Consider the following 25067-nt stretch of genomic DNA (forward strand, 5'->3'; position numbering starts at 1 on the left):
AGTGTGTCTATTAAATGCCAGAATCAGGAATTAATCCCAGTATAACTTTGAACCATATTGTGTACTGTTTCTAATAGCCTTATCCATTGACTTTGGGACTCGATTAATCATCTCGAAGTGCCCAGCTACCTTTTCTCTTAAATGCATTTCTTTTCTGCTTAGCCTCTAGTTTTTTCATTCTTATAGGAGAACTGTCCTATAAGATTCCAAATAAAATTCTTTGTATCCCATGTGGAGTTTTGTTGGTATTTATTAAATGTTGTTTCAGCTAATGGTTTTTGAAGCAATGACTGTAAAATAGACTTGATTATTTCTTGAGTCTTGAGCATGAAAAACCTGGGCCATTTTTTTCCATTTACTTTTAAAAATGTACCCTTAGATGGAAAATTTATATTGCATTTGTGCTCTATTTTAGAAAGTTAATAAACATCTATTAAGGGTCCACTACATAAAAGTCGTTGGACCCAGGATTAGGTTAAGAGTCATGGACAAAAGCATTGGACTTGGTTTTAAAAGGAAGGAAAGACATCTAACCTGTAATGTTCCCAAAGAAAATAAAAGTACAAGTAATTGAGTAAGCCTACAGATGACTCCTAGAGAATGTTGGTTCAAGTGAAAAGAAAAAATCAAAGATTAGATCTGGAAAAAGATTTGGAGTGAAAGGTTGAATTCAGAAGGCTGTTTATATAACTAATCATGCCTTTTGGTACAAGATAGCCTGAGTGTTCAACTTGTTCCTGGGGATCCATTAAAATGACAATAAAGGAATACAAAGAAAAACAGCAAAGAAACCAGGGGCAGTCATCAGTGGACCACTGATCCTACCTCCTGCCGGAAGGTAAACCGATGGAAGTCTGCTGATTATGGACTGAGCAGAAGAAGCCACAAAGGAGAGGCTGCAGCAAAGATGGGGGGACCCTGGGAGAAGAGCCAGTAGGTGCAAAGCATTGGAAAGGGAAGCCAAAAGGTGGGGGTCAGTTGAAAGCTGGTCTAAGGCAGAGCACCGGTGGGCTTGGGCTGTGTTCTGCCTATAGTCAGTCACAAGCATTTTTCCTGGGGCAGAAATTAAAATCAGAGTACTTTCTTCAAGAATAACCTTGGAAAAAGTGGGGCTGTTCACGTACCTATTGTTAGCCCAAAGTAAAGCCCTCTTCATTGAGAATTTGGGGCACCCTCCGGTCAGAAGCCAGCTTTCTGTCTGCCCATCCTAAAGTCACTTGAGAAGTCTTGACCAGATACGCAGGGCTCCAGGTCAGCCTTCTCCTTTAGTTGAGGGCCCCAGGAGGAAATGAACACCAGCTCCCTCAAATGATTCATCCAGTTCCTCATTCTTCAACAAGAATATTACTACCAAGGTCTATCAGACCTCGGGCAACACCCAGCAGCGTGAGGAAAACCTGACTAGCATTAAACTTACCAGCTGCACTGCAATGGCCAGGAGACTATCTCTCCCCCAGCCCCTGCCCCCGCTTTCTAAATTCTGAGAGAAAATGATTTTGAATGCAGAATTTTGTGCTAAGCCAAACCTTCAAGTGAGTCAGAGGTGTAAGGATTGAGAAATGTATTTCCCAAGGGCACCTTTCTGAGGTAGGCTACTTGACTGACTTGATGGTGTATATAATATGGACATAAGAAATAGTGAAGAACATACTAGAACTTCATTCAAAAACAGTTTGAAAATGATGGCTATGCAGCATGTTTGGAAGGCAATTCTAATTTGAAAAATCTTAAAGAATGAAATGGATACCATGCACTAGAATAGAAGCTGGAAGATCTTAGTGATACAGTGCGGAGAGCATGTTTCTTGTCCAGTTACCCAAGAGGAAGGGTAGTTAGAAGATCCAGGAAACAAAACTGTAAGAAGGACACAGTCCAGATATTCAGTAACCTAAAAAAAGGGTAGCATGATTTTGAGATTTGGGTGGAGGATTAAGAGAATCCATTTCACCTTAAGGTCGAGAACATTCTTCTTCATGTCACTCATGAAACGTCATTGGAATCACAGGGAAGGAAATATTGTTCAACTACACTGTCCTGGCTGCTCTGCAGTGATCCATATTTACCTAGTTATGATGTTCCCAACACTGTCAATTTTCAGCCTTTTTAAAAAAAGATTTTATTTGAACGGGAGAGAGCATGAGTGGGGGCGGGGAGGGGCGGAGGGATAAGCAGACTCCCCACTGAGTGCAGAGCCTGATGCGGGGCTCCATCCCAGGACCTGAGCCGAAGGCAGATGCTTAACCGACTGAGCCATCCAGGCGCCCCTCAATTTTCAGCTTTTGAAAAAAAAAAACAAACCTATAGACAGAGTACAGAAGAGTTCATTAGGCTTGCAGACCAGAATGGAAATACTATCAACCAAAAGACTAAATACTAAAAGACTAAAGCAGAAATAGTAGCAAGTGGCTACCTCCGAGTGCAGACTGGGGGATGAGATGGGAAATGGTAGAAGGACTTTTACTTTTTTAGAAATTTCATTTATTTATTTTACTGAATAATTTCAAAAGTAATCATCAAGGAGTTCAGGATTCAGAGTCAGAAACTCTTGGTTCAGTTGTCCCATTTCAGGGCCTTCTGTTTAAGCAGGCAAGTCACATAACCTTTGCACAGCCCGTGTCCTCGCCTATAACCCACCTTCCCTGTGAGCCACACTGTAGTGTCATGAGGATTCACTTGGATAATGCATATGTAAGCTTTTCATCAACTGCTAAGAGCCTAACAAATGTTTACTTTATATCCCTGTTACTTACTTTATTGAAGGAAGTAGTTAGGTCAGGTCGAAAATTATAACATGGGTGACTATGTCTCTGTTCTACTGGAGGATGTTCATGTAGTTTCAGTCTTTTAAGTGATTTGGGGTCATGAGGAGGAAGGACCAAATTATCCACCATCTACTCTATAGCCCACGCTGTTCTTAGTGCCTGACATGGGATTCAGTGTTTCTCGTATTTTCCCCCGGAGATCCCTGATGCAAGGAGAAAGGGCTTTGGGTCTCTGGAGGGCATGGTTGCGGGTGGGGGTGGGGGGGTTGTCTGCTAGCTACTAGTAGAAAAGTTATGTGAACCTTAAATTCTACTCTATAATATGTCTTGTTTGTTGAAATTGGACAGAAGTTAACATTGCTCCTTAGTCTAGTCTGCCAAAAAGATGCGCCCCTTTCCCTCTGTGGCTTCACATTCCCCATGATGACCACTGGGGTCACCACTGGGGGTGGTGTCCCCGAATTTGAAAAACACTGAGCGATATTTAGATGACTTATATAATGCTCAGAATATTACGACATACGTGATAATATTCCAATTTTGCTCAGCCAAGGTTCAGAGAGATTGAGTAACCTGCCCAAGGTCACATGGCTGGTAAGTGAAGGAGCCAGACTTCTCCCTGGGTTTGTTGGACTTCCAAGCATTTGCTTTTGCTCAGCCCTGCCTTTAGAGATGGAAACCTAAATTAGCCTTTCGTGTAGAGTTCTTTTTTATGTACTTGGAAAATAGAATGCCAGCCACATTCTTGACTTTCTGATAGTTTTGGTCCTTATTCATTGATGGTCTTTGTGTCTGTTTTCAGCCAAAGCTCCAGACAAACCTATTCAGGTAGTTTATGTGCCCTCACACCTGTTTCACATGCTATTTGAGTTGTTCAAGGTAAGTGGAATTTAAAAACACGGAAAGAAGTCTTCATTTTAAATTACTTTGATTCAGGGCATAATGGATTCATTAGATTAGCATAAGAAAAAGGTTTTGCATAACCATTTTAAAACTTCTATTTCTGATACCCTGTGGGTTTTATAATTTGTACATTATGAGATGAAAAATTGCTGTGTATGGTATAGTTTTCGTGAATATTAGTACATATTGATTTTGAAGCTTAATTGTACTGTGGTGATTTTATGTAAAAATCCATACTGTTTGTTCTTCAGTTATGAGATTAGAGATGCTTTTTAGTTTCCAAACCTGGCAAAGGCTTTATTGATGGTAGCCAGATCAAAATAAATACGTGTGTTTGCATATTTATGTTTGCGAACATTAAGCACGTTGGTGCGTCAACAGTTGTTTTCCTACCGAGAGACCCCATAACCCTTTAAGTATTTGAGTCCATTCAGAAGCTCTGATGGAAGCAGAGGGGAAAGATGGTGAGGGGCTGGACCAAAAAGAGGGACCCCCCCAAAAAAAGAACAAAACCTCTTTAGACTCTCTATAGCTTAGCTGTTGCTTTTGTTAATCAGTAGCTCATGGCATTTCTAAGAGCAGTATTATAGGCACAAGGTGTTTAAGCTACAATTTCATTTCTTCCGATGTGTAAAACCCTAAATTGAACACCTGAAAAATCAGTTATGCTGATTTGCTTCCCAAAATTATAATGTCACTGATGTAACACTTTAAGGTTGAGATGGGCATTCAATTGTGAACTTTCTCTTCAACAGCTGTGGCTTTTTCAGAATTTCTTTTTAACTGACATTGCTTCTGCGTTTTTGTTTTTTTTTTTTTTTTTCAGCCAAATGATTAATTTCTGTGGGAAGCATGAATACTCTCAGGTTTTCCGCCTTCTTTAGAGGAAAGGTGCTCTGTAAATGCAGACTGATAAGGATTTAAAGTGCATCAGTGAGCCTCTGCAGCCTCGTTACATGTGATAAAAACATTCCTCTTGGTTAAGGGTTGAATAACTGAAATACCCTAAGGCAAAAACAAAAAGAGAAAAGAAAGAAAAAAAAAATACTTAGTGTGATAGATGGAAATAAAACTAGATGAAATCAAAATAAAGCATCGGGCAATTTTTCCGTGATCCAAACACACATTTAGCTAAGTTCTTTAGAGGAAAAAAAAAATGGTGTATAAATCCAACTAATATTTGTTCCACAAAAGCGTTATTGTGTAATAAGTAATCCTGTGCTAGTTTCTTTTTTTAAATTGTGGTTTGTGAGTCAATGGTATGCTACAAAAAAAGTCTTATTATTTCAGAACTCAATGAGAGCGACAGTTGAACTATATGAAGACAGAAAAGAAGCCTACCCGTCTGTTAAAACCCTTGTTACTCTGGGTAAAGAAGACTTGTCCATTAAGGTAACGGCTTTATTTGCACATATACTTTATCAGTTAATTTAATAGTAACCCAGACCTTGAGGAATCTGAGGGAAGAGAAGAAAATGGACCCTGAATGTCTTATTTGTATGAACGACGTTAGATCTTTAGCTTGTTACCTCATTTAAACTTATCAGAGCCCTATTTTTCAGGGAGTTGAACAAGACCTCGGCCCAAGTCTGTCGGATTCTAGTGCCCTTCCCTGCCTCCTTTGTTTTAGGTTGTTCACAGTGGAACCATATTTCCCTGGGGGTTCAAAGCCCTTGTACATTTTAGAGTTACCTGGTATGTACTTTAATGAACTTCCTGCTTCGTACTAAGTATACATTGACTTTTTAAAAAAACCATTTTGTACATTACAGATAAGTGACCTAGGTGGTGGTGTCCCACTTCGAAAAATAGACCGTCTTTTTAACTACATGTATTCAACTGCTCCTAGACCTAGCCTGGAGCCTACAAGAGCCGCCCCTCTGGTAAGCATCTTAAAGTGCTGCTTAAGGAAAGACCATTAACACAAGAAGGGCCTCCAGCAGAGCGGTCTTTCTCCCTGGCTCCTTGCCCTAATGTTTCCTGCATGATTTGGAGGACTGCTACTTTCTTTGTGAATCCTTTGGACTTAGATTTTCTAATTTTGTCTAAGAAACACTCAGAGCTGAGTACCTCACTTCCTAATGTAGAGAAAAAGCACTTCCCTTTGGTTCCGACTGCTGCGGGAGCACCATTCCCCGCCTGGTGCTACCCTCGGAGGGGGTAGAAGGTTAATAGCTGGCGAGCAAAGTTGCCGCAGAAAGTTGCCGCAGAACGCTTACGGCTGCCGCGTGGTCCTGGGCACTTGGGCACTGCGTACTGTGGAGACCCATATCACCCCGGGGCCTTTGAACTTGCCCCACCACATCTGTTTATGTAATTAGAATGTTAGATTATGAACACACTAAATTTTGTATAGTAAACAGCATAAGGAGGGAACATATAGGTGGCGTATGCATTTTCTGAGCCCTTTCTGTCTGGGCTCTATTAGGCAGTGAGAAAAGCCTCAGGTTACCATGGCAGCATTTAGATCCTGCTAGGGCCACACTTTGTTCCCCTGCTGAGTGTTTCTAATTGACAAACAACAATTGAACCCTTTGTCATTAAACACAGCAACGTATCTATCAGTCTGCAAAATGGTTGAGGGTGCAAATTAAGTTTCATTTTCAAGTCCTACCTGACTGATAAGCACGTGAGATTATATTTTATTTGTATGAATAAAATCCAACACTTTGCATCATTTATTCGAGACAGAGTTTGTTAACTCAACATGTTGAAAATGGAGAAGTCATTTTTATAGGAGTCAAGAAAATTCTTGAAAGATCAGTTTTGAAAGGCATTGCCTTCACCAGGTTCTGGTACCTACTTAAGTAAATGTAGAGAAAGCAAATCTGGAGCCTTCCCCAGTTGTTTGAAGGACTGTGGATCCTCTATTCCAGGTCTCAAGAGAGCAATTTGCGGATAGCTGTTCTATCATCTTCTTTTAAAAAATGAAACAATTGATGTAAGAGACCTTAAAATATTATGTATCTAACCTCCCATTTTATAGATGAGAAAATAAGGTTAGCGCCTTGCCCAAGGTCATTGCACTCACTAGGGCACAGCCGGCACTGGTCGTGTCCGCGTTCTTTCCCATGTCCCATACGGCCTCTCCTTCTGAAGAAAGGCTTCCACTAGCATCTGTCCCAGTTATCAACTGTATATATCCCCAACTCCTGTCAGATCCTTTGATACCCTGGGAAAACCTGGATGAACCTCACCCAATCCAAGTTAGAGACCCCTCTTCTGTGTTCTCACAGCTTACCTGTATCCTCACTCCCACGATGGTATTGGGCTCAGGCGTTCTCGACTGTTCCCTGGTAGACCTGAGGGCAGGCTCTGGGCCTTGCTGGAATATAAGAGGCGCATTTCCTTGGCCTCTTCCTAGAGTATTCTGGTTTCTTTGCTGTGGTGACCGCATTCATCAGCATGGATGTCTTGTCTCCACCACCGGCCATATTGTGCCAATACTAAAGCCCTGGAATGACAGTGCGCCCGGTCATACCCAACCCTTTGAGTTAGGCCCTGCCCTGAGGAAGGAATCTAGGAAAGATGTTTGCAAATGGTAGAAATCTATGTAACCTGGTAAAATTGTTGTCCTGTAGTAGCCATAATAGCAGCTTCCGTTTATTTACTTTTACTAGGTCTTAGGCACTGTGTCAAGACTTGACACTTGTTATATTATTTAATCCTCAGAGCAGCTTTGAGGGAAGCTTTTTATTAAATCTTCAGATGACAAAACAGTCTGAGAGAGGTTGAGTAAACTGCTCAGAGTGGATTTCTACTCAGGTCTCTGTGAGCCTAAAGCCCACGCAGCCTCTGCTCCACGAGCGCATTACCCCACTGCCTCCTCATTAACCTTGTCAGGGAATTCCATGAGAGGGGCCAAAGCTTGAGGCACTGAATCTGCCCCTCCACTCCAGACTTACTGAGATTATCTCAGTAAGTTCTTACTGTTCTTGTCAATATCTGAGACCTTTTCTTTTTTCAACAACCTGTTACATTCAGGGTTCTAGGACATGAAGATATAGGAGGGTTACTGGACTTGTTTTCTCGTCTCTAAACATATGTGATCTACCATACATCAAAATATTTCAGCATTCCCAGAACCTTAGGAAGTAGACTCTCAGGAAATGTTCTTTTCAGTGTAGCAGCCTGGGTACTGGTAGATTTGAACTCTTGTGCTACTCAATTTAATTTTCACTTCAGAGAGCAAGAAAATCTGATAATGGAACTTTGGGATGATGTGGTTTAGTTTTGTTACCAGTTCAAATTCCACTTGATTTGGAATTTGCTTTAAAAATGCCAACAGTTTACTTTAAAATGCTAAAAAAAAAAAAAGCATTAGTCAAAATTTGGAGTATTTCTAATATTTTCCAAACATAAAAGAAGTGTTTTTGCGAAAATAGATTGTTTGCCCTAAATGAGTATACACATCATTGTAAAGGGTGGATCAATAATTTATTTGCTTTAAACCTGAATTAAGAATTCCTTTTAATTGGGGTGCCTGGGTGGCTCTGGCAGTTGGGCATCCAACTCTTGATTCTGGCTCATGATCTCAGGGTCCTGGGATCGGCCCTGTGTCAGGCTCCCCACTCAGGGGAGTCTGCTGAAGGATTCTCTCTCTCCCTTTCCTGCTCGTGCTCTCCCTTGCCCTCGCTCTCTAAATAAATAAATTTTTAAAAGAGAATTTTACTTTTCCTGAATAGTCCTCATACCAAGTATGTTAGCATTTGTGCATGTCTCATTGTATTAATTTTCTTTTCTCGATAGGCTGGATTTGGTTATGGCTTGCCAATTTCTCGTCTGTATGCTAGATATTTCCAAGGAGATCTAAAACTCTATTCCATGGAAGGAGTTGGTACAGATGCTGTCATTTATTTAAAGGTACTGTACTTTATTAGTCATATGAAGACATCTTTACTTTTGAAAGCTTTAAGTTCTAATAACTAATGGAGAATAGCCCTACATCATCTCTTAGATGCCATTTCAGATTTACTTCAGTTTTATGGGAAAACCAGGGTATGTCCTGCCCTTGATTTTATGCTCAGATATAGCAAAATACGAAACATGGAGATGTAAAAACTAAAATGCTGATTTTTAAAGCCGTGATTCTTACTTGTGATTTCTTTTAAATTGCATAAGCATTGACAGGACTAATCTAAAAGGAGACAGATTTTCATAAACTGAAGTGTTTGAGTCTTTTACTTTAAAACTCGCTGGCTTTCCCAGAGTTCCAAGAGTTCAGTAATCATAGTACGGTGATATAAATAGGCTGATTTAATAACAAAGCTCCTGTAACACAGGTTTTCTCATGCATTGGTGGCATCAGACTTTTATTTATTTCTAAAGTCTGGAATATTTGGAGGATTTCTTAAATAGGTAATACAGGCACATAGTACAAAATTGAGAAGCTACAAAAGGGAAAACTTAAGTCTTTCCCACCACTGTCTCTAAGGCACCCGCTTCTCTTTCCCAGAGGTTACCATGGTACCAGGTTCTCATGGAGCCTCCTGGAGTTGATTCTGTATTGATAAGCATATGGGGGGAGATAATTTTTTCCCACACAATGATTATTTCAGCATTTTTCTTTAGCTTTCCCGTGTAGCTTGGAGATCTCGCTATATCCATTCATACAGAGCTGGTCATTCTTTTTAACAGCTGTGTAGTGTGTTATGTGTTGTATGTCACGTGTTATACCATTACTTAACCAGTTACTTGGAGTGTTTATCTTAGATGCCAGTGCATCAAAATGATGTGATATTTAATATCACCTTATGGGCTTATGTTTATAAACAGTATATACGCAACTTTATTTCTGTATGGGCCCTCTGGGAGAGCAGTTGGCCAGTGATAGTGATAGTCAAGATGATTGAGTATCTCAAAAGCAGTATTAACTGAATTAAAATGCTTTTTCTTCTGCTTACTTTATGTACTTTAGTACTGGTTTTGAATGAGTGAATGTTTTTATTCCTTTTAAAAGAGCTTTAATTTCATCCTGGCCAGTCTAAGTTAACTATGAAAATTTAATTTTAATATTCCAAAAATATGCATTAAGGTTTCTAATGTTTTAAATAGTAAAATTTGGGTTAGTATTTCATGTGAGAAAAATGACACTGTGGTTCTTTGGTGTATATTTTTGTTTGTCTCTTAGGCACTTTCAAGTGAATCATTTGAGAGACTTCCGGTTTTTAATAAGTCTGCGTGGCGTCATTACAAGACCACACCCGAAGCTGATGACTGGAGCAATCCCAGCAGAGAACCTAGGGATGCCTCAAAATACAAGGCGAAACAGTAATTTCCCACTTTGCTTTCTATTATAAAGTATCTGATTTTTCTCTAGAATGTACCAGCCAGATGATACCTTTAGCCAAATCTTTGTGGGGTTTTTTTTTCCCCCCACTGGAAGAGCAAAGTGATCTCTAAAGAAAGGTTGGAGTAGCTTTTTCACTCCGGACAGGAAGGACAGCAAGAACCAGGTAGCCAGAGTAGCCCTTCCACTAGAGGTGCTGATGCTCTAGGGGTCCTTACACTGTGGAGGCATTAACAACAGTGAGCAAGGTTTATCCTGCCATAGATTTGATTTTAAAAGTAAGTCTTGCAATTTATCATCACCTATAGAGATTGACAGGAGAATGTTTAGAGAAAGTCTGTGCATGGATTGAATCTGAAAAAAATAAAGAAGTTAAAATTATCAGTCAAGATAAACGAGATGTGGTTTATCCATACAACAGAAAAGGACACGGACTCTCTGAGTCCACTTAAGTGAGGTATCGAGCAAAGTCAAACTCATAGAGACAGAAGGTAGAATGGTTGCCAAGGGCACGGGGAATGAGGAGTTAGTGTTTAATGGGTATAGAGTTTCCGTTGGGAAGATGACAAGGTTCTGGAGGTGGATGGTGGTGATGGTTGCACAACACTGTGAATGTACTTAACGCCACTGAATTGTGCACTTAAAAACAGCCATTTCTTACCATCTTACCGGATAGCAAATGTTATGTATAGTTTACCACAATAAATAAATGAAAACAGAAAAAATAAAACTAATCACAGAACAACAGGTTTCAGTACTTTATGGTAATAAGGGCAACAATCCAATCTTCGGTTTCCAATTATTTTTTCTTCTTTGAGAAAGAGAGAGAGCTCATGCGTGCACACGCATGAGCGTGGGGGAAGGGCAGAGGGAGAGAAAGAATCCCAAGCAGACGCCGCGCTGAGTGGGGAGCCCGACATAGGGCTCAACCCCAGGACCCTGAGATCATCACGTGAGCCAAAATCAAGAGTCGGATGCTTACCCGACTGAGCCACCCAGGCACCCCCATTTAGGTACCTTTTGAAGTACAGTGTCTCCTGACAAGGCAGGATAAGAATTTAAATCTTTCCCTTTAAATACCAATTTTCAGGGTTACAAGATGAGGTAAAATCTACCTTAAACTGTAACAAATGAGTTTCTGGCTTTCTCTTTTTCGAGGATTATTATGGATAGTGTAGACTTTCCTTCAGTATGTTTCAATTAGAACTTAACACACACACACACACACACACACACACGTATATAAAGTGCATAAGTCTTAAGTTTATAGCCTGACACATTTTTGCATCTATATTTCTAGCACCTGGAAAGCCTCCCCTTTCTAATCAGACTCTTCCCCCTTTAGCATCCCCACCATGTAGCCATTATTCTGAGTCTGTCACCCATTCTTATAACTGACTCTATCACTTCTTAAACTTAAAAGTAACATGTAGTATGTACTCTTTTTGTGTCTAGATTTCTGTGAGGTTCATCTATGTTATTGCATGTAGCAGCTATCTTTTTGATGATTAAATTGGCACACCTTTGGCCATTGGTAATTATTTCGAATCAGATCCTCCGTAACTATTTCGAGTCAGATCCTCGGCGACTCCTTTGCTAAAACCCCACTGATCTTTGAAAGCTTTTTCTGGCCCAAGATGGTATCTCGGTCTCATCTTATACCTTCCCTACCTCCATACTAGAATCAGCCATTTCCCTCAAGGAGTCCTATTTGCCTCTAACGGGTATTAGAGACCCTTATCTGGAAGTTGGGGGTGTATATTATACCTTGTCTAGTCCCCCTTTTCTGGACAGAACTATACAATACATATTTTAAAATCATAAGTTCATATTGATATTTTCAATTTGATTTTAACATTGCAATATTTCACCCAAATGTAATTTAATTGTGCATATTTCTTCTTATCCTGAAAACCTTGATTCTTAACATAATGCAACAGAAGGGTATTTGTATGCAAATATAGTTGACATAGCTCTGTGATTTTGCCCCATTATAGTAGTGTTGGTCTTTTCTGATGAATGATATAAAGGGTATCTCTGTTGATTTTTTTCTCTATGGAAGCATTGTGATGGACCTCTGTACAGTATTGCCGGACCAGTCATTCATCTCCGTAGAGGAGTTTGGTTTGTGCACGTGAGAGCAAACGTACACATGGCTGTGCATACAGACATACACATACCATCCCTGGCCAAGATTAAGCTAAATCAGCTTGAAACAATTGGATCCATTTCCCTTGATTTCATTTTCAGTCTCTGTGTCAGTCAGGTGACATGTTGGGCATCACTGTGACCGATTAATGCAAGCTATTGCTCTGCTGGAGGGAGTTATTTGGATAGCACAGAAGCAGTCTTTATAAATAATATGGTCCGTTTGGACTGTAAAAAGATGGCTTTAATTGAATCTTGTTTTAAATGCCATTTTAAAACTAAATAGTTTAGCAGGTTGTATACTAATTATGAGTCTTGATTTCTAATATATTATTAGGTAAACAAGTTTTAACAGAAAGCAATATTTAAAATCGGAAAATGGTTAGCCTGATGATTAAAACTGTTAAATTATACAAATAGGATAATTGGTGGTGATCTTCGGAAAGTATTTAGTGTAGCTATGGTAAATTCACTAGGTGAATGAGAAATGCTATAAAAATGTATTTTCTAATCAGATTTTTCTTTTTCTTTTTTTTTGGCTTTATAAGTTTTTATTTTAATTCCATTCATTTAACGTGCTGTGTAATATTAGTTTCAACTGTACAATATAGTTATTCAGCACTTCCACATATCACCTGGTGCTCATCACAACCTCAGATTTTTAATAACAGTTTTTTTGAGATATAATTCACATACCCCATGAAATTCACCCCCTTAAAGTGTACAGTTTTAGTGTATTCACAGAGTGTGCGACCCTCACTACTGTCTAATTTGAGAACATTTGTACCATCTCCGAAAGAAACCCTGTACCCATTAGCACTCATTCCTCATTTCTTTTTTTTTTTATTTTTAAAGATTTTATTTATTTATTTGTGAGAGAGAGAATGAGAGAGAGCACATGAGAGGGGGGAGGGTCAGAGGGAGAAGCAGACTCCCTGCCGAGCAGGGAGCCCGATGCGGGACTCGATCCAGGGACTCCGGGATCATGACCTGAGCCTAAGGCAGTCGCTTAACCAACTGAGCCACCCAGGTGCCCATCATTCCTCATTTCTAATCAGGTTTTTAACTGAGAGTAAAGAACTGTTTTGAAGTATGTATAAAGGGACGCCTGAGTGGCTCAGTCGGTTAAGTATCTGCCTTCAGCTCAGGTCATGATCCTGGGGTCCCGGGATCAAGTCCCGTGTTGGGCTTCCTGCTTAGCTGGGAGCCCGATTCTCCCTCTCCCTCTGCTTCTCCCCCCTACTCGTGTTCTCTCTTGCTATATCTCTCTCTCAAATAAGTAAAATCTTTTTAAAAAGGATGTGTAAGTAATAAATAGTAATTCTTTTTTTTTTTTTAATTTTTTTAAAGATTTTATTTATTTATTTGTCAGAGAGAGAGACCACGTGCACAAACAGGGGAAGGGGCAGGCAGAACAGGCAGAGGGAGAAGCAGGCTCCCCGCTGAGCAGGGAGCCCAACTCAGGGCTCGATCCCAGGACCCTGGGATCATGACCTGAGCCGAAAGCAGATGCTCAACCGACCGAGCCACCCAGGTGTCCCAGTAATTCTCTTTCTGTAGTAACCATAGAGAATAATTCTGAGATAACTCAAAGCTTTTTGAATTATCACTGTAACTAAATGCTCTGAGTACATCTTGGTTAAATAGAGAAGGTTGTACTCAAACTCACTATGGATATTCCTGTTATTTTCTTTGTAGGGACAAGGTCAAGACTAATAGAACTTTCTAGAGAACTGAATGCTCATGTCCTCTCTGAGAAGAAAGATTGTCTTCCACAAGTCAACCGGAGAGAATTCCTTTCCTCCACCAACTCTGAGCAAGGCACCATACTACTCCAGTGCTTGAATGTGTAATTTCTCTATATGAGCTGGACCTTCTCCACAAAAACCTTCCTATAGCTGCTCCAGATCTTCACTAAAGTAGTAACCCGAGCAGTTTTTCCTAGTATGTTGCTGTGGTTTGGTTGGCGCCTGTCGTAAAACGGCACAGAGCCTCGTTAGCGCTCTGGTGCCCTCATACCTCCCTCCTCCTCGTTATAGAGTCGAGTGTCTACGTTCTCCCCAGGAGTCTAAGCTCCTTCCTCATTCCAGATACAGCCAGTTTCTGCGGTTGCTCTTTGTGACCAAACACCATGGTTTTCCAAACCACTGACTAAGGCCTGGGTGATCTGGAAGTTGAAGACACCAGCAGAGTGTGTCTTGAATAATTCAGTCCCGGGGCCCTTCCTCTCTCATATGCGTCCTTCCTCACTCTGTGATTTCAACTTTTGCCTTCTTCCATCTGATCGGAGTGAGGTGTGGCAAGTTTCACATTAGCTCTTACTCTCTGATGCATTGATTTTATTTTAAAATTCATTTGTGTACTTCCATTCTGTCAATTAAAGCATTCCAAAAGTTGTCTTGGGATTTTTCACTTAACCCCTTGGTTTCAAAGATCTTAAGTGAAAAACTATCTTTCGGTCATTGTCGAGTTTGTGAAAAGTGGGAAGAGGCGTTTTATGCTGTGTAGAAATTTTGCCAGTCTACTTATCATATTTTGTTCCTTTGTAGTTTCCTGAGGATTGGAAGTCCCTGTGTGATGCACTTTACTAGTTGTAAAATCGGCTATTGAAGGGAAAAGGTCTTTCTAGTTTATTTTGAAAAATTCCCTTGGTTTTCATAATTTTCATTTTCGTGACTTTTTGGCCAGTTTTAGAATCGTTGATCTGATTTTCATACTCCTTTACTTTTTTGCTGAAAGCCAGACTGGGCAGAGGCCTTGGGGTGAGGAAAGAGAAGCGGGGTTGTGTTGACCCCTCAACAACGGAAGGCTTCCAAGAGCCTGAATTAAAGGCCCAATTTATACTGCTCCACAGGATGTGGTTCTCTTCACTGTAATTTTTCATATCATCTACTCTGCCTTCTCTTGACGCCCATATAAATGCTTCCATCCAATAGTTAAGTATTGAGTGCACTGGTGGAAAAGTCCTTTGTAAAGTATTCCCCTCCTTGAGTGCCATGGTGGTGGCGGCGGGCTTCCCCGCTGGGGCCCCTGGGCGGGGGGGTGGGGGGGCCTCCCTGGGATAAGCTGTGCTCTGACCAGCTGCACGTGGGTCAGTGGCAGCCCTCTCTCTTCGTTCCTCTGAGTCTGATTTTGTTTCATTTCATTATGTTACCTGAGCTCGTGGTCATTCCCTTCATCTTTAGAAAGGTCTCATCTCTTCTTCCATCCTTAGAAGGATTCCATCAGAGAAGAGAAAGACAGATGGACTTCTGAGAGAGGGGGGATGGGGTGGTCCATATGGAAGCCTGCAGGCTTGAGGACGGAGTCTGTGTCTTGGGGATGGGGCTGTGCCATAGGATCCTTGTGTAAGAGATGTGAAAATAATGACCCTTTCCATTTGAAGTCCCTGGCTTTCTTACCAACATTAGATAGTATATCATTATCTGCCTAGGCCTCCATTTCTAAACATACACCTTTATACTTTCAAGTATGAAATACCGTAGTGGGAAGGAGGCCACAAATTCAGGGCTGGTCCCCTCCTGCCTTGTTCTGGCAATGTTCTACCGTGTGGTTGAGGAGATTGTTAGGCCCTCCCCACAAGCTGCATGTAAGGGTTGAAGAAGGAAAATAACAGGTGGGAAAATCCTATCCCATTCTTCCCTTTACAGGTCTTTTTCAAAAGTAAAGGTTTCTTACAGTGTTTTAATGACTTCATTGGTAGTCCTTCTACTCATGGACTTTCTGGCTCACTCCTCTCCATCTGACCCCAGTAGTCTTGGCTCTCCTGTCTGCTTTCTGCATTAAGAGTTGAACTTTGCTCCCAGAGCAACCATAAGAAGAGTTGCGGGAACATGTTGGGTTCTCACAGCTTAGCGGCCCACGCATTCGTTTCTGCTGCTTGTCGCCTGTACGTGCTTCTCTGAACCCCGTGCATCCCTCTGGCTGTTCGCTCAGGTTGTCAAAGCATGTGGTCAAATTGCTACATAGAGGTTGTAAAATAAATAGACATTGACCCTTTTTCAGCTAAATTCAGTTAGTTCTCCCCTTTCCTCTGTGTTTCCCTCTCATTTACTCGATTTTTAGTATTGGGGGACTACATCTACTGTTTGGAATAGTTCCTGGCACATCGTAGGGGCTTAATAAATACTAGATGAATCAAGAAATGAAAATTGACATTTACCTTGGGTGGTGGGGCAACATCTTTCTACGTTCTTAAAGTATTTGTCTTTCCAAAGTAGAAACATTTCAGGTCAGGAGCTGTGGAAATACCGAATCTCCTGTTTATAGTGTTGAGAAATGACTTCGAAATGTAGAGAAATGAAAGGAAAGAAGTAGGGATGGATCCACAGGAACTGTCTGTTCCTTTTTTTTTTTTTTTGTCTCTGAGTATCTGATTTTGGCTCTTTAATGTAGTGGGTTCTTTCCATCCAATCAAGTGAGACGATTTTATAGCCTTGCTTATAGATTCCAAAGAACCTTCTTCACATAAAGCATCCCGTTTGATCCTCAGAGTGCTGTGAGGTGGACCATGCAAGTGTGACGTCTGCTCTTCATATGCATTCGGAAGCAGTTCTTTGGTTTGCCTCCTCCTTTGGTGAGGAGTTGGGTCGTATTGTTCCTGGGCCTGTGCTCTCTGCGGTGCACCAGGTAACCAGCATCATCACTTTTGAGGAATTTCTTAGGTATATTAACCCTCAAGGGTAAGATATAAACCAAAATGTGTCTATAGTGCAAGAGAATTGCATTCAGGAGAGGTTTTCTTTTGTGTGTTTTCATTTTGGCATAGTTAGTTAGAGGAGATAATCGAATGGATTTGGCAGCTTTTACCTAGAAAGACAGGCAACTTAGAGGGTATAGCTGTAGGTAATTACTAGAGTTATTTAGACTTAATTCTATGTTTCATTTAACTCCGTGTTCACTGCCAACCCTTTTGTACAAAGCCTCCACATTCAGTCCTTGCTTTTAGCCTTTGGTGGCCTGGGTTTCAGCTCTGGTTGGATTTTCTTGCATATTTACAAATACGCCACTGTTGCCATTTCTGATGAACAGTAACTTGGCTGCCTATCGGATTCTTGGATCACATCCTTTTTCCCTCGATTCTGTGGATGCATCACTTTATTGTCTTCTAGCGTCTGGTGGTCCTGAGAGGCCTGAGTCCAGACGGATTGTTCTTCACCTTTTGTAGATGACCTGCTTATTTGGACTGAGTGCTTGAGGCTTCTTGTTTATCCTTGAAATTCATGACTTCGTTCGAGTCTGTGTCAGAACTGACAGTTGTCTGTTGGCTTTTTCTGGTCCATGATGAGCGTTACACGTTGACATCCGGGCCTTACTCCATGCCTTCTTAGTTTATTCTCTTCTTCAGTACTTTGTCCCTGTGTCGGTTCTGTGTCAGCTGGCCTTCGCATTATCTTCCCTTTGATTACTTTCATCCCCTTGTCTTTCTTGATGCTGTGAATTTTTTCCCTCAGGTCTGATCCTCCTGTGTCACTAACTCAGTGTTGATAGTAGGCCTAGATGCTCGTTGTGTGCGTTTCACTTCCGTTACAGTTTTATTTTTGATCTCTTTCTTTTCTTAGCTCTGCCAGCTTTTTTCTTTCATTATGTTGTCCTCTCTGACTTCTTGTTTCATTTCTTGGAAGGCTGAACTGTGTTGTCTACAATTTTTGTGGTTTCTGAAATCATTCTGTTTCCAGAGCGTACTTAGTTGTCTTAGGCTTCTTTCCTTCCTTTTCTCTGGGTTGTTTTGCTCTTTTATTGTTGCACAAGTATCATGATGGGTTTTTCTGCTTATTATTTGTCTTTGCATGGGACCAGTTCTAGCTGCCCAAGAAGAGTGCGGAGAAATCCTCCTCGACTCCTCTTTTCTCGAGTGGAAAGTGTTTGAATGGTCACCTTAGCACTTAAACTGTAAAGCTAGATACTGCTGGTTTGTAACGGTGGAGGTTGTTTTTGTGTTTCAGTCGGCTAGCCGGATATAGGGGAATGAGGAGTGAAGCGAAGCTCCTTGGGACATTTTGTCTTCCGAGTGCCTTCCGCAGGTGCTGCGGGATCCTCTGCCCTGGGGTGGCCGGGTCTCACTGGGGGAAAGGGATCCGCCTGAGCTTCCCCACTTCCACTAGGTGTCGCCATAGCAGGAATGTGGAGTCTTTATACTTGCACTCCCTGCGGCAGTACATGGGGTCAGCGTTTGTGTGTTTCTGGCACTGTTTCTCTCCTGAGCTCTCACCCTCCCCTCCCAGGTTTGGTTGTGAAAATGTACCCGCACAGCTTGCACTGGGCTTCTCCGGACTGCCGCCGGTCCTTGTTTCTCCAGGTTAACAAATGATGGGTCCACTCCTTTGACAACCTCTCCCAGACTGCCCAGCAACTGTGGTCTGTTTGGCAAATGCGAGAATGCTCCTCTGATTAGTCTCCCACTTCGTTCTATCTGTCAGACACTCCCCCTGGAGTCCTTGGTATGGGGTGGTGGCTTTTATTAGTTTCATAATGGACAGCTTCTTTTTCAGTTTTTGGATGTGTGTGTTGAAGGGCAGGAGCACTTATATAAACATGCATTTATTCTGCCATCTTTCCCCATGGTCCAGGTGCATAAACATTGACTTTGAAGATAATGTCCTTCATGGTCATAATCTGTATGAAAGTAAACAGAAGAGACCAATGTCGCTAGCAGGAAAGAACCATTAATAACTTAATCAATACAGGATTTTTGTTTGTTGTTCTGTGTGGAAAGATAACTTTTAACTCAGGTTCCTGTTCCATTGATTAGAGGTAGCAGTACCTTCTGGTTTGAAAATAGAGGACATTGTAATGAACTTAAGAAGTTATCAACCACCGACAAGTATTAATTAGTTAATTAAATATGATAGAGTATTTCAAATTAGCACATAATCAGAGTTATTAACAGAAGTAGAAGCTATTTTCAATTAACAGGTTGCTAGTCCAGCTGTCTTACTGAGGGCATTGACCCTGGTGAGAGCTTGATTGTGATGCAGGTTTTCTTTCCTGTCTTTTCATTTCAGTCCATTTTAAAATTTGGTTCATTGAGAGAGAGGAGTGCAGTCCTCATCAGGATTATTTTTGTTATTCATGAATATGCTGAGATGGTGCGTAGGTCTGGGGCCTACTCTAGAGGCACACGAGTTAATGTTTCCAGAGTGCATTTACAGGTGGACGACAGGGTGGGGGGTTATTGGGCCGTTTGTTAGGGCTGAAGTGTCCTTTCCTCGGTGGCCAGCATATTCCACCAGGCAGACTTTCCTCACCTTCGGAGCCCAGCCTAATGATCAAGGAGCATGAGTGACAGCCTTGCTCTAGGTACCAAACTGCACCATTCAGTGCCTTCCCCGAAAGTCAGGGTGTTTGCCCTGTTTCTGTCCTGGTGCGGAATGGAGAACTGAATGTGCGCCGACGTGTCAGGGACGAATGAAATGAAAGTGGTAGACGGAGGAGTCGTGGAAAGGAAAGCTGTGTTCATTCCTCCGTTTAAATAATGAGTGTCTGTGGTGCACTAGCAACTGTGCGAAGTGCTGGGCACGTGGCAGGGATCAAGCGAACGGAAATCCCTGCCTCACGCCCTGTTCTTGTACGGGAAACTGACAAGAGACACAAAACGAGGAACGTTTCCGGTACAGTGGAGAGAAAAATAAAGTGGAGCAGATCAGTACAGTGGAGAAAAATAAAGCCAGGAAGGGAATGTATGGGGCTAGTTAGGGGGCCCCAAGCCCTGTAAATGTTGTTTTCGTCATGGACAGATGTGTTCCTTAGATGAGGAAGTGTTCGTGATTCCGGAGTTCTTTTCACTTGTGCATGTGTTCCTGGGCATTGGGAGAGTCCATCTTGTGTGCCTGGCTCTGTATGCGGCTCTTCCGGGGACCCTGCCGAGGGCCGAGCATGTCTCTAGGGGTAGCCGGAGCCCTGGAGCCTGTTGCTTCTCCCCACGGGCCGGCGGGAGTGGGGGGACCCTGATCAGGTGAGAGGAGCCAGCTTTTACTGTCCACGTTCATTGAATGGTGTGCACTGATGTTTCCTCATAACCAAAATGCAATGACAGCAGGTTCCACGTGTCTTTTTAGGACCTCAGAAATCATTATTTAAATACACTTACAACAGGGGGATGCTGCTGCTGGAGTTAAAATAGCAGCCTGTCGAGAGAAGAGACCCTCTGTACCACTTCCACACTGGTTTTCGAGGAGGAGGAAGGGGTTGCCCGAGAAGGCTTCCCTCTCAAGTCCTTGGGTTGGCATTAGCTGTGGTCACCCCTAAAAATGAAGAAAATAAAATGGCAGCAGTATCGTGGTCACAGACGCCTTGAGAAACCTATTTTTCCGCCTTCTCGTCAGGCTCTACAGCAGGGACCTGAATTGCCCCTGATCCTGGCGATGGGGTCAGGGTGGCGTCCGTGTGGCCGGGACAAGGGCTGCTCTTTGTGTCGTGACACAGTGGCCCTCTGCAGTAAGCAAGAGCCCACCCCATCATGCACATGGGTATCCTCACAGCACTTCTTAAGCCCAAAGCCCCGTGCCGCGGGGTGATTCCCTGGCTCTGCACCCTCTTCCCTCCAGCGCTGTCACCTCTACAGGGCAGTCCGCCTCCCACCTCCCGGCTGCAAGCGACTTCAGCTGTTGGGAGCACCAGAGCTTGATGCCTGGGGTCCCGTGGCCCAGTTTAGACTCTTAGACATATTTTTTGTGGGGTGTTGGGAAATGTTAGAGAACTACGGAGTAGATTGGTGGTGATACTGGGTCCAGGAAGCTCACAGTGAAAAGAGTGAACTTAACCTGCAAAATATTTCTCTGTTCTATAAATCTCTCAGTGACATTTGGATTAATCAAGCATAATTAAATGTAGTTAGATTTTTGTCAGATTGTAGTTCAAAATAATACTCATCTATGGAGAGGGTAATATATTCTGTAAAAATTTTATTAAGCGCTTTAGTTAAGCAAACACTAAGGAGAACAAAATCAGCCTCAGGAAGGTTAATTACTAAAAAAACAAAGTATAGTAGATTATGTAAATCATTTTAATTTTAAATACCATGGCTTGAGCTTTAATTTACATGGAGAGGTATTTTGAATTTTTCATATTTTTCAAAAGTACAGAATTGCAATTGCATTCTTTAGAAGTTCTAATCACTTTAGGTTTCCTTTAAGTTTGCTTAACTTTTTCGTGTTACAGTTTCCAAAAGGGAAGAATTAGAACCACATTCTTTAAAATGCAGTTAATGATTTCAGTATTCCACTAAGTTTGTTTCAGCTGTAAGAACTGTATTTTTATTTCTGTACCTTTAAAGAAGTGATCTTTTGAAGGGAAGTCTGAGGAGAGAGAATGGTTGTGAAAGCGTCCTGCTGTGCCTGGCCTTTCAATAAATGAAATTTTTTTAAAAAAGGTAAAACATAAAGAGCTTAGACTATTAAGATAAATATTTTTATTTTAATAATTTCTTTAAAGGGAGAAGTAGAGAAACCAAAATGATTTTAAATGTTATATTTTTTTGTACTCTGAGAATTACATTTTCACTATGCTTGCATGTCTCAGGGAATAGCCTTTGATAAGAATCCCCATGCAAATCTCTGAAACTGTATCACAGTGTATTCTGACTTCATAGTTCTTGTCTAAATTTCTAGAAATAGAGTTTCAAAAGTATTGTCATCTCAGGAACACGAGATTACCCAAGAAACTTGAACTTCACCCTTATCACCACTCAGATTCTGTGTGCTTTAGGCCTTTTCAGAGTAAGTGACGCCTAAATGTCCTTTGTTTAGTAGGTATACAGAGGCGTCCCTCATACTTATCTGAGATGTTCATAGAGAGAAAAATCCTGCAATTTGATTTTGTTTGCTAAGTTCGCTTCTTGGCTTTCCAGTTTTCTACTGGATTCTGTTTACTATTGGAATTGAATCCTTTGGGGATCATAAGCTTTTATTTAAAAGAACATTCCACTAAATTCTTCTAACTTTTGCCAGCCTAAAAGTGGCCTGCTAATGTGAATTCTGTACATAACTTTTCCGAATGGGCCAGAATAGAACAAATGTCAAAGAGTATATATACTGTAAGCAGTGTGTTGCCCCACGGTTAGCAAAGTATTAAGAAACGTCCAGCTCCGGCGCTTGGGGCTGTTTTCCCAGCTCTTCAGTTCCTCTTTGCCTTCCAATCTGGTCAAAAATGGCAAGCTAAGAATGGAATGCATATTACTGACAGAACTACTTAATGTTTTAAGATATTCTTACCTTGAGATTCTTTTGGAGAGAAAGGAAAAAGAATCCTAACGTTCAATTCTGACTCTGTTTTGGCTCTTCATATATGCCAGACATTAAAAAGACAATTACGAACGTTCAACCTGATTGGAAGTCAAAGGCATTCACCATTTAGCCATGGTAACGTAGTGTCACCAGAAGAGTTTGCGAAAACAGGTAGGATGAGTATAAGATTTCATACTGTTGTTTGTAATACATCCTGGTACCCCCTTTCTTCTAAATTCCATTTTATTTTTGTCCTTTGAACTGTTAAAACCATGGGAAACCTCAATGAGTATTTTAAAAGGCACTCTATTTATATGAAGAACTGGCGTATGCCTTTATCTCAAAAACTGCTGAGGTTACTCTCCGATGTGTTTAATTAGAACAAATGCTTTACAATAATTACAGCTAAAGCCTGTGACTGTGGGGATCTGAAAGCTCTGGAGACAGCTTGCCACTGAAGAGGGCTAAGGCTGAACCGCGGGCCCCAGCGCCTCGCTTGCCGAGCACCGTCAGGAGGCAGAGTTGGCCTGGCTGGCTGGCGTAGCCGGGGTAAAACGGAAAATGGAAGGGGTGGGCCAAGATCGATTCTCAGCTCCCTCTTACCTAGCCGCCCCTAGAACTCTTCCTGCGGAGAGCATCGCCTAAAGTCCTTTGGTATCTTGCCTTTCACTTTTAAAAGTTCCTCTTAGTGCTACCATGTAAATCTGACCAAGTAATTGTGCATATGCTTAAAATGATTCCTTAGAGTAAACCAAACTAAATGTATCTTGACTCTGAGTAGACAGCCAAGGCAAGGTCGACCTAGAAAATAGAAAGTGCTGAGTATTTAAAAAATTGAAATTGACTTCAGGGTTGGAGGAGTCGAGTTCCAGTGCCCCCTCCTCTGCTTCCACGATGCTCCTTGTTAGAGCGGTCACTCTCTTACGCTGCCCTGCACTAGAACCCAGTGCTGCCCTCGCATCCAAAACCAGGCTTGCGCTTGAGCCCGTTCCGGGCAACACGACCCACGTTTTAGCAGAATGCAGCATACTGAGCGTTCTGGCTAACGCTCATCCCTGCTGGCTTCCTTGGTGGTCAGGTCATTTGAGGTTGTAACGGCCGCTTCCGGTATATGTACCCACCGCACCATCTGTTGCTCTAAGTTTTCATCCTCACAAAAGTTCACAAGCGCTTGCAACTTAAATATTTTCCAGATTTAGAACCCAAGTTGTGAATACTTAAGAAACGCTTGAACCAAATATGAGAAGTCATTGCAGGGTCAAATATACCATCGTGAACATACCTAATGCTGCATTTAAATGTAAAATTACTTGCTCAGCCAGTGTTTCGTCATAACTCTTTGACGCACAAAAGCAGTGTCTACACTGGGAACCATAGCTCATACGACAGGAGAAGACTATTAAATGAAATAAAAGTTCATTACAATTTTTGTACCTGTAAGTCCAGATCTGACCTGGTTCACTTTGTGCATCTGTCACCTTAGTTACGGTGGTAAGTGTACGCATGTGGCCAGTGTTCACGAGCTGCCTTGTGATTCAGAGAGTGAAGTCCAGCCCCTCGTGTTCTGTGCTGTTCTGTGGCCTGGCTGGTACGCCCTGTCATGAGTGAGGGGTGACTTTGGTTTGAGGTAATTTGCAGCCTCATGTTCTGTGGAGAAACGTTGTTCTGTTGTTGTGATTGTTGGAAAACCACAACCAGAGACGTGCGTGGCTCGGGTAATGTTCCCATGAGTCGCAGAGCCATCTGCGGTGCGTGTCATAGCCACCCTAGTCCTGGAGCACGTGGACAATTCTGTACCAACGCCATCGGACAATAAAACGGTAGCTGTGATTCACTGTGCGTCAGCGTGGTCTTTTCCTGCGCCCTGGTCTGTAGTCAGATCCCTACCATGCCTGAGGCTCGTCTTCTCATTTTCTGAAATTCAGTAAGTAAGCAGCACCAAGCACCTTTGTAAGTTGCTGGGAACGGACAAGGATACTTAAGATCTTATGATCCACTGGAGTTATAGGTTGTTTGGATTCTCGGTAGTGGGGAACATCCTATTGGCAAAATAAAGGAATTGTTTGACAGTGAATAGTTTTAACGATATTTTTCAAAATACGATCCATGGATCAGAGAGAGGGTGCCATATATTGTCCACGCCAGGACCATTTTGACAGTGAAAAGAGCACTGTTAATAATTATACCGTAAAGCATGTAAACAGGTGTAAACCAGGGCTGTGCTAGGCAAATTGGGCCTCACTGGCCATGGACCGCCTACACCAGAATGACCCGAAGTGCTGGTTAAATGCAGATTCCTGGGCTCTCCCTCCACTCCATTCCGATGCTCTGGGTTGGGGGCTTTGGAATCTATATTTTAACAAATGCCATGGGAGAATTCTTTAAAAAGTGTAAGTTGGGGACTGTTGCCATATGGAATACGCAGAAGATAAACAACTTGAAATTTGCAATTAAAGGGCTGTCGATCCCATGGTGTCTTTTGAGGGACTGGGGTAGCACCGACGCCAGAACCCAGGGCCTCCGAAGACACATGGCTGCGCGTCTGGACTTGCTGAAGAACTCAGAGATGTGGTCTTCATGTTATTTGCCAGTGTGTCATTCTTTTACGCAACATTCAATGGTGACTGGTCTTTTTAAAGTTTGAGAGCCACGTACCTGCTCTCTTGTATATTTATCACTAAAAAACAGACCTAGAAAATTCGATGCAAGAAACTTGGGTTTGAATGATTTGGGGGGCATGCT

At 41.9% G+C, this 25067-nt stretch overlaps 1 protein-coding gene across 1 annotated transcript in view; it reads left to right on the forward strand.

Moving 5' to 3' along the window:
- PDK3 (pyruvate dehydrogenase kinase 3) overlaps window positions 1-24159 on the forward strand; it is a 73005-nt gene extending 48846 nt beyond the window's left edge. The window contains exons 7-12 of the mRNA XM_035000985.1: window positions 3565-3641; window positions 4956-5057; window positions 5438-5548; window positions 8415-8528; window positions 9796-9935; window positions 13801-24159. Of these exons, the coding sequence (XP_034856876.1) occupies window positions 3565-3641; window positions 4956-5057; window positions 5438-5548; window positions 8415-8528; window positions 9796-9935; window positions 13801-13831 (575 nt within the window). The 3' untranslated portion in view covers window positions 13832-24159. The remainder of the gene's footprint in view (window positions 1-3564; window positions 3642-4955; window positions 5058-5437; window positions 5549-8414; window positions 8529-9795; window positions 9936-13800) is intronic.
- Window positions 24160-25067: the final 908 nt, after the last annotated feature.

The sequence above is a fragment of the Mirounga leonina genome, unplaced genomic scaffold (genome assembly GCF_011800145.1).
Source record: "Mirounga leonina isolate KUSES-001 unplaced genomic scaffold, KU_Mleo_1.0 Mir_101595, whole genome shotgun sequence".
NCBI classification, from domain to species: Eukaryota; Metazoa; Chordata; class Mammalia; order Carnivora; family Phocidae; genus Mirounga; species Mirounga leonina.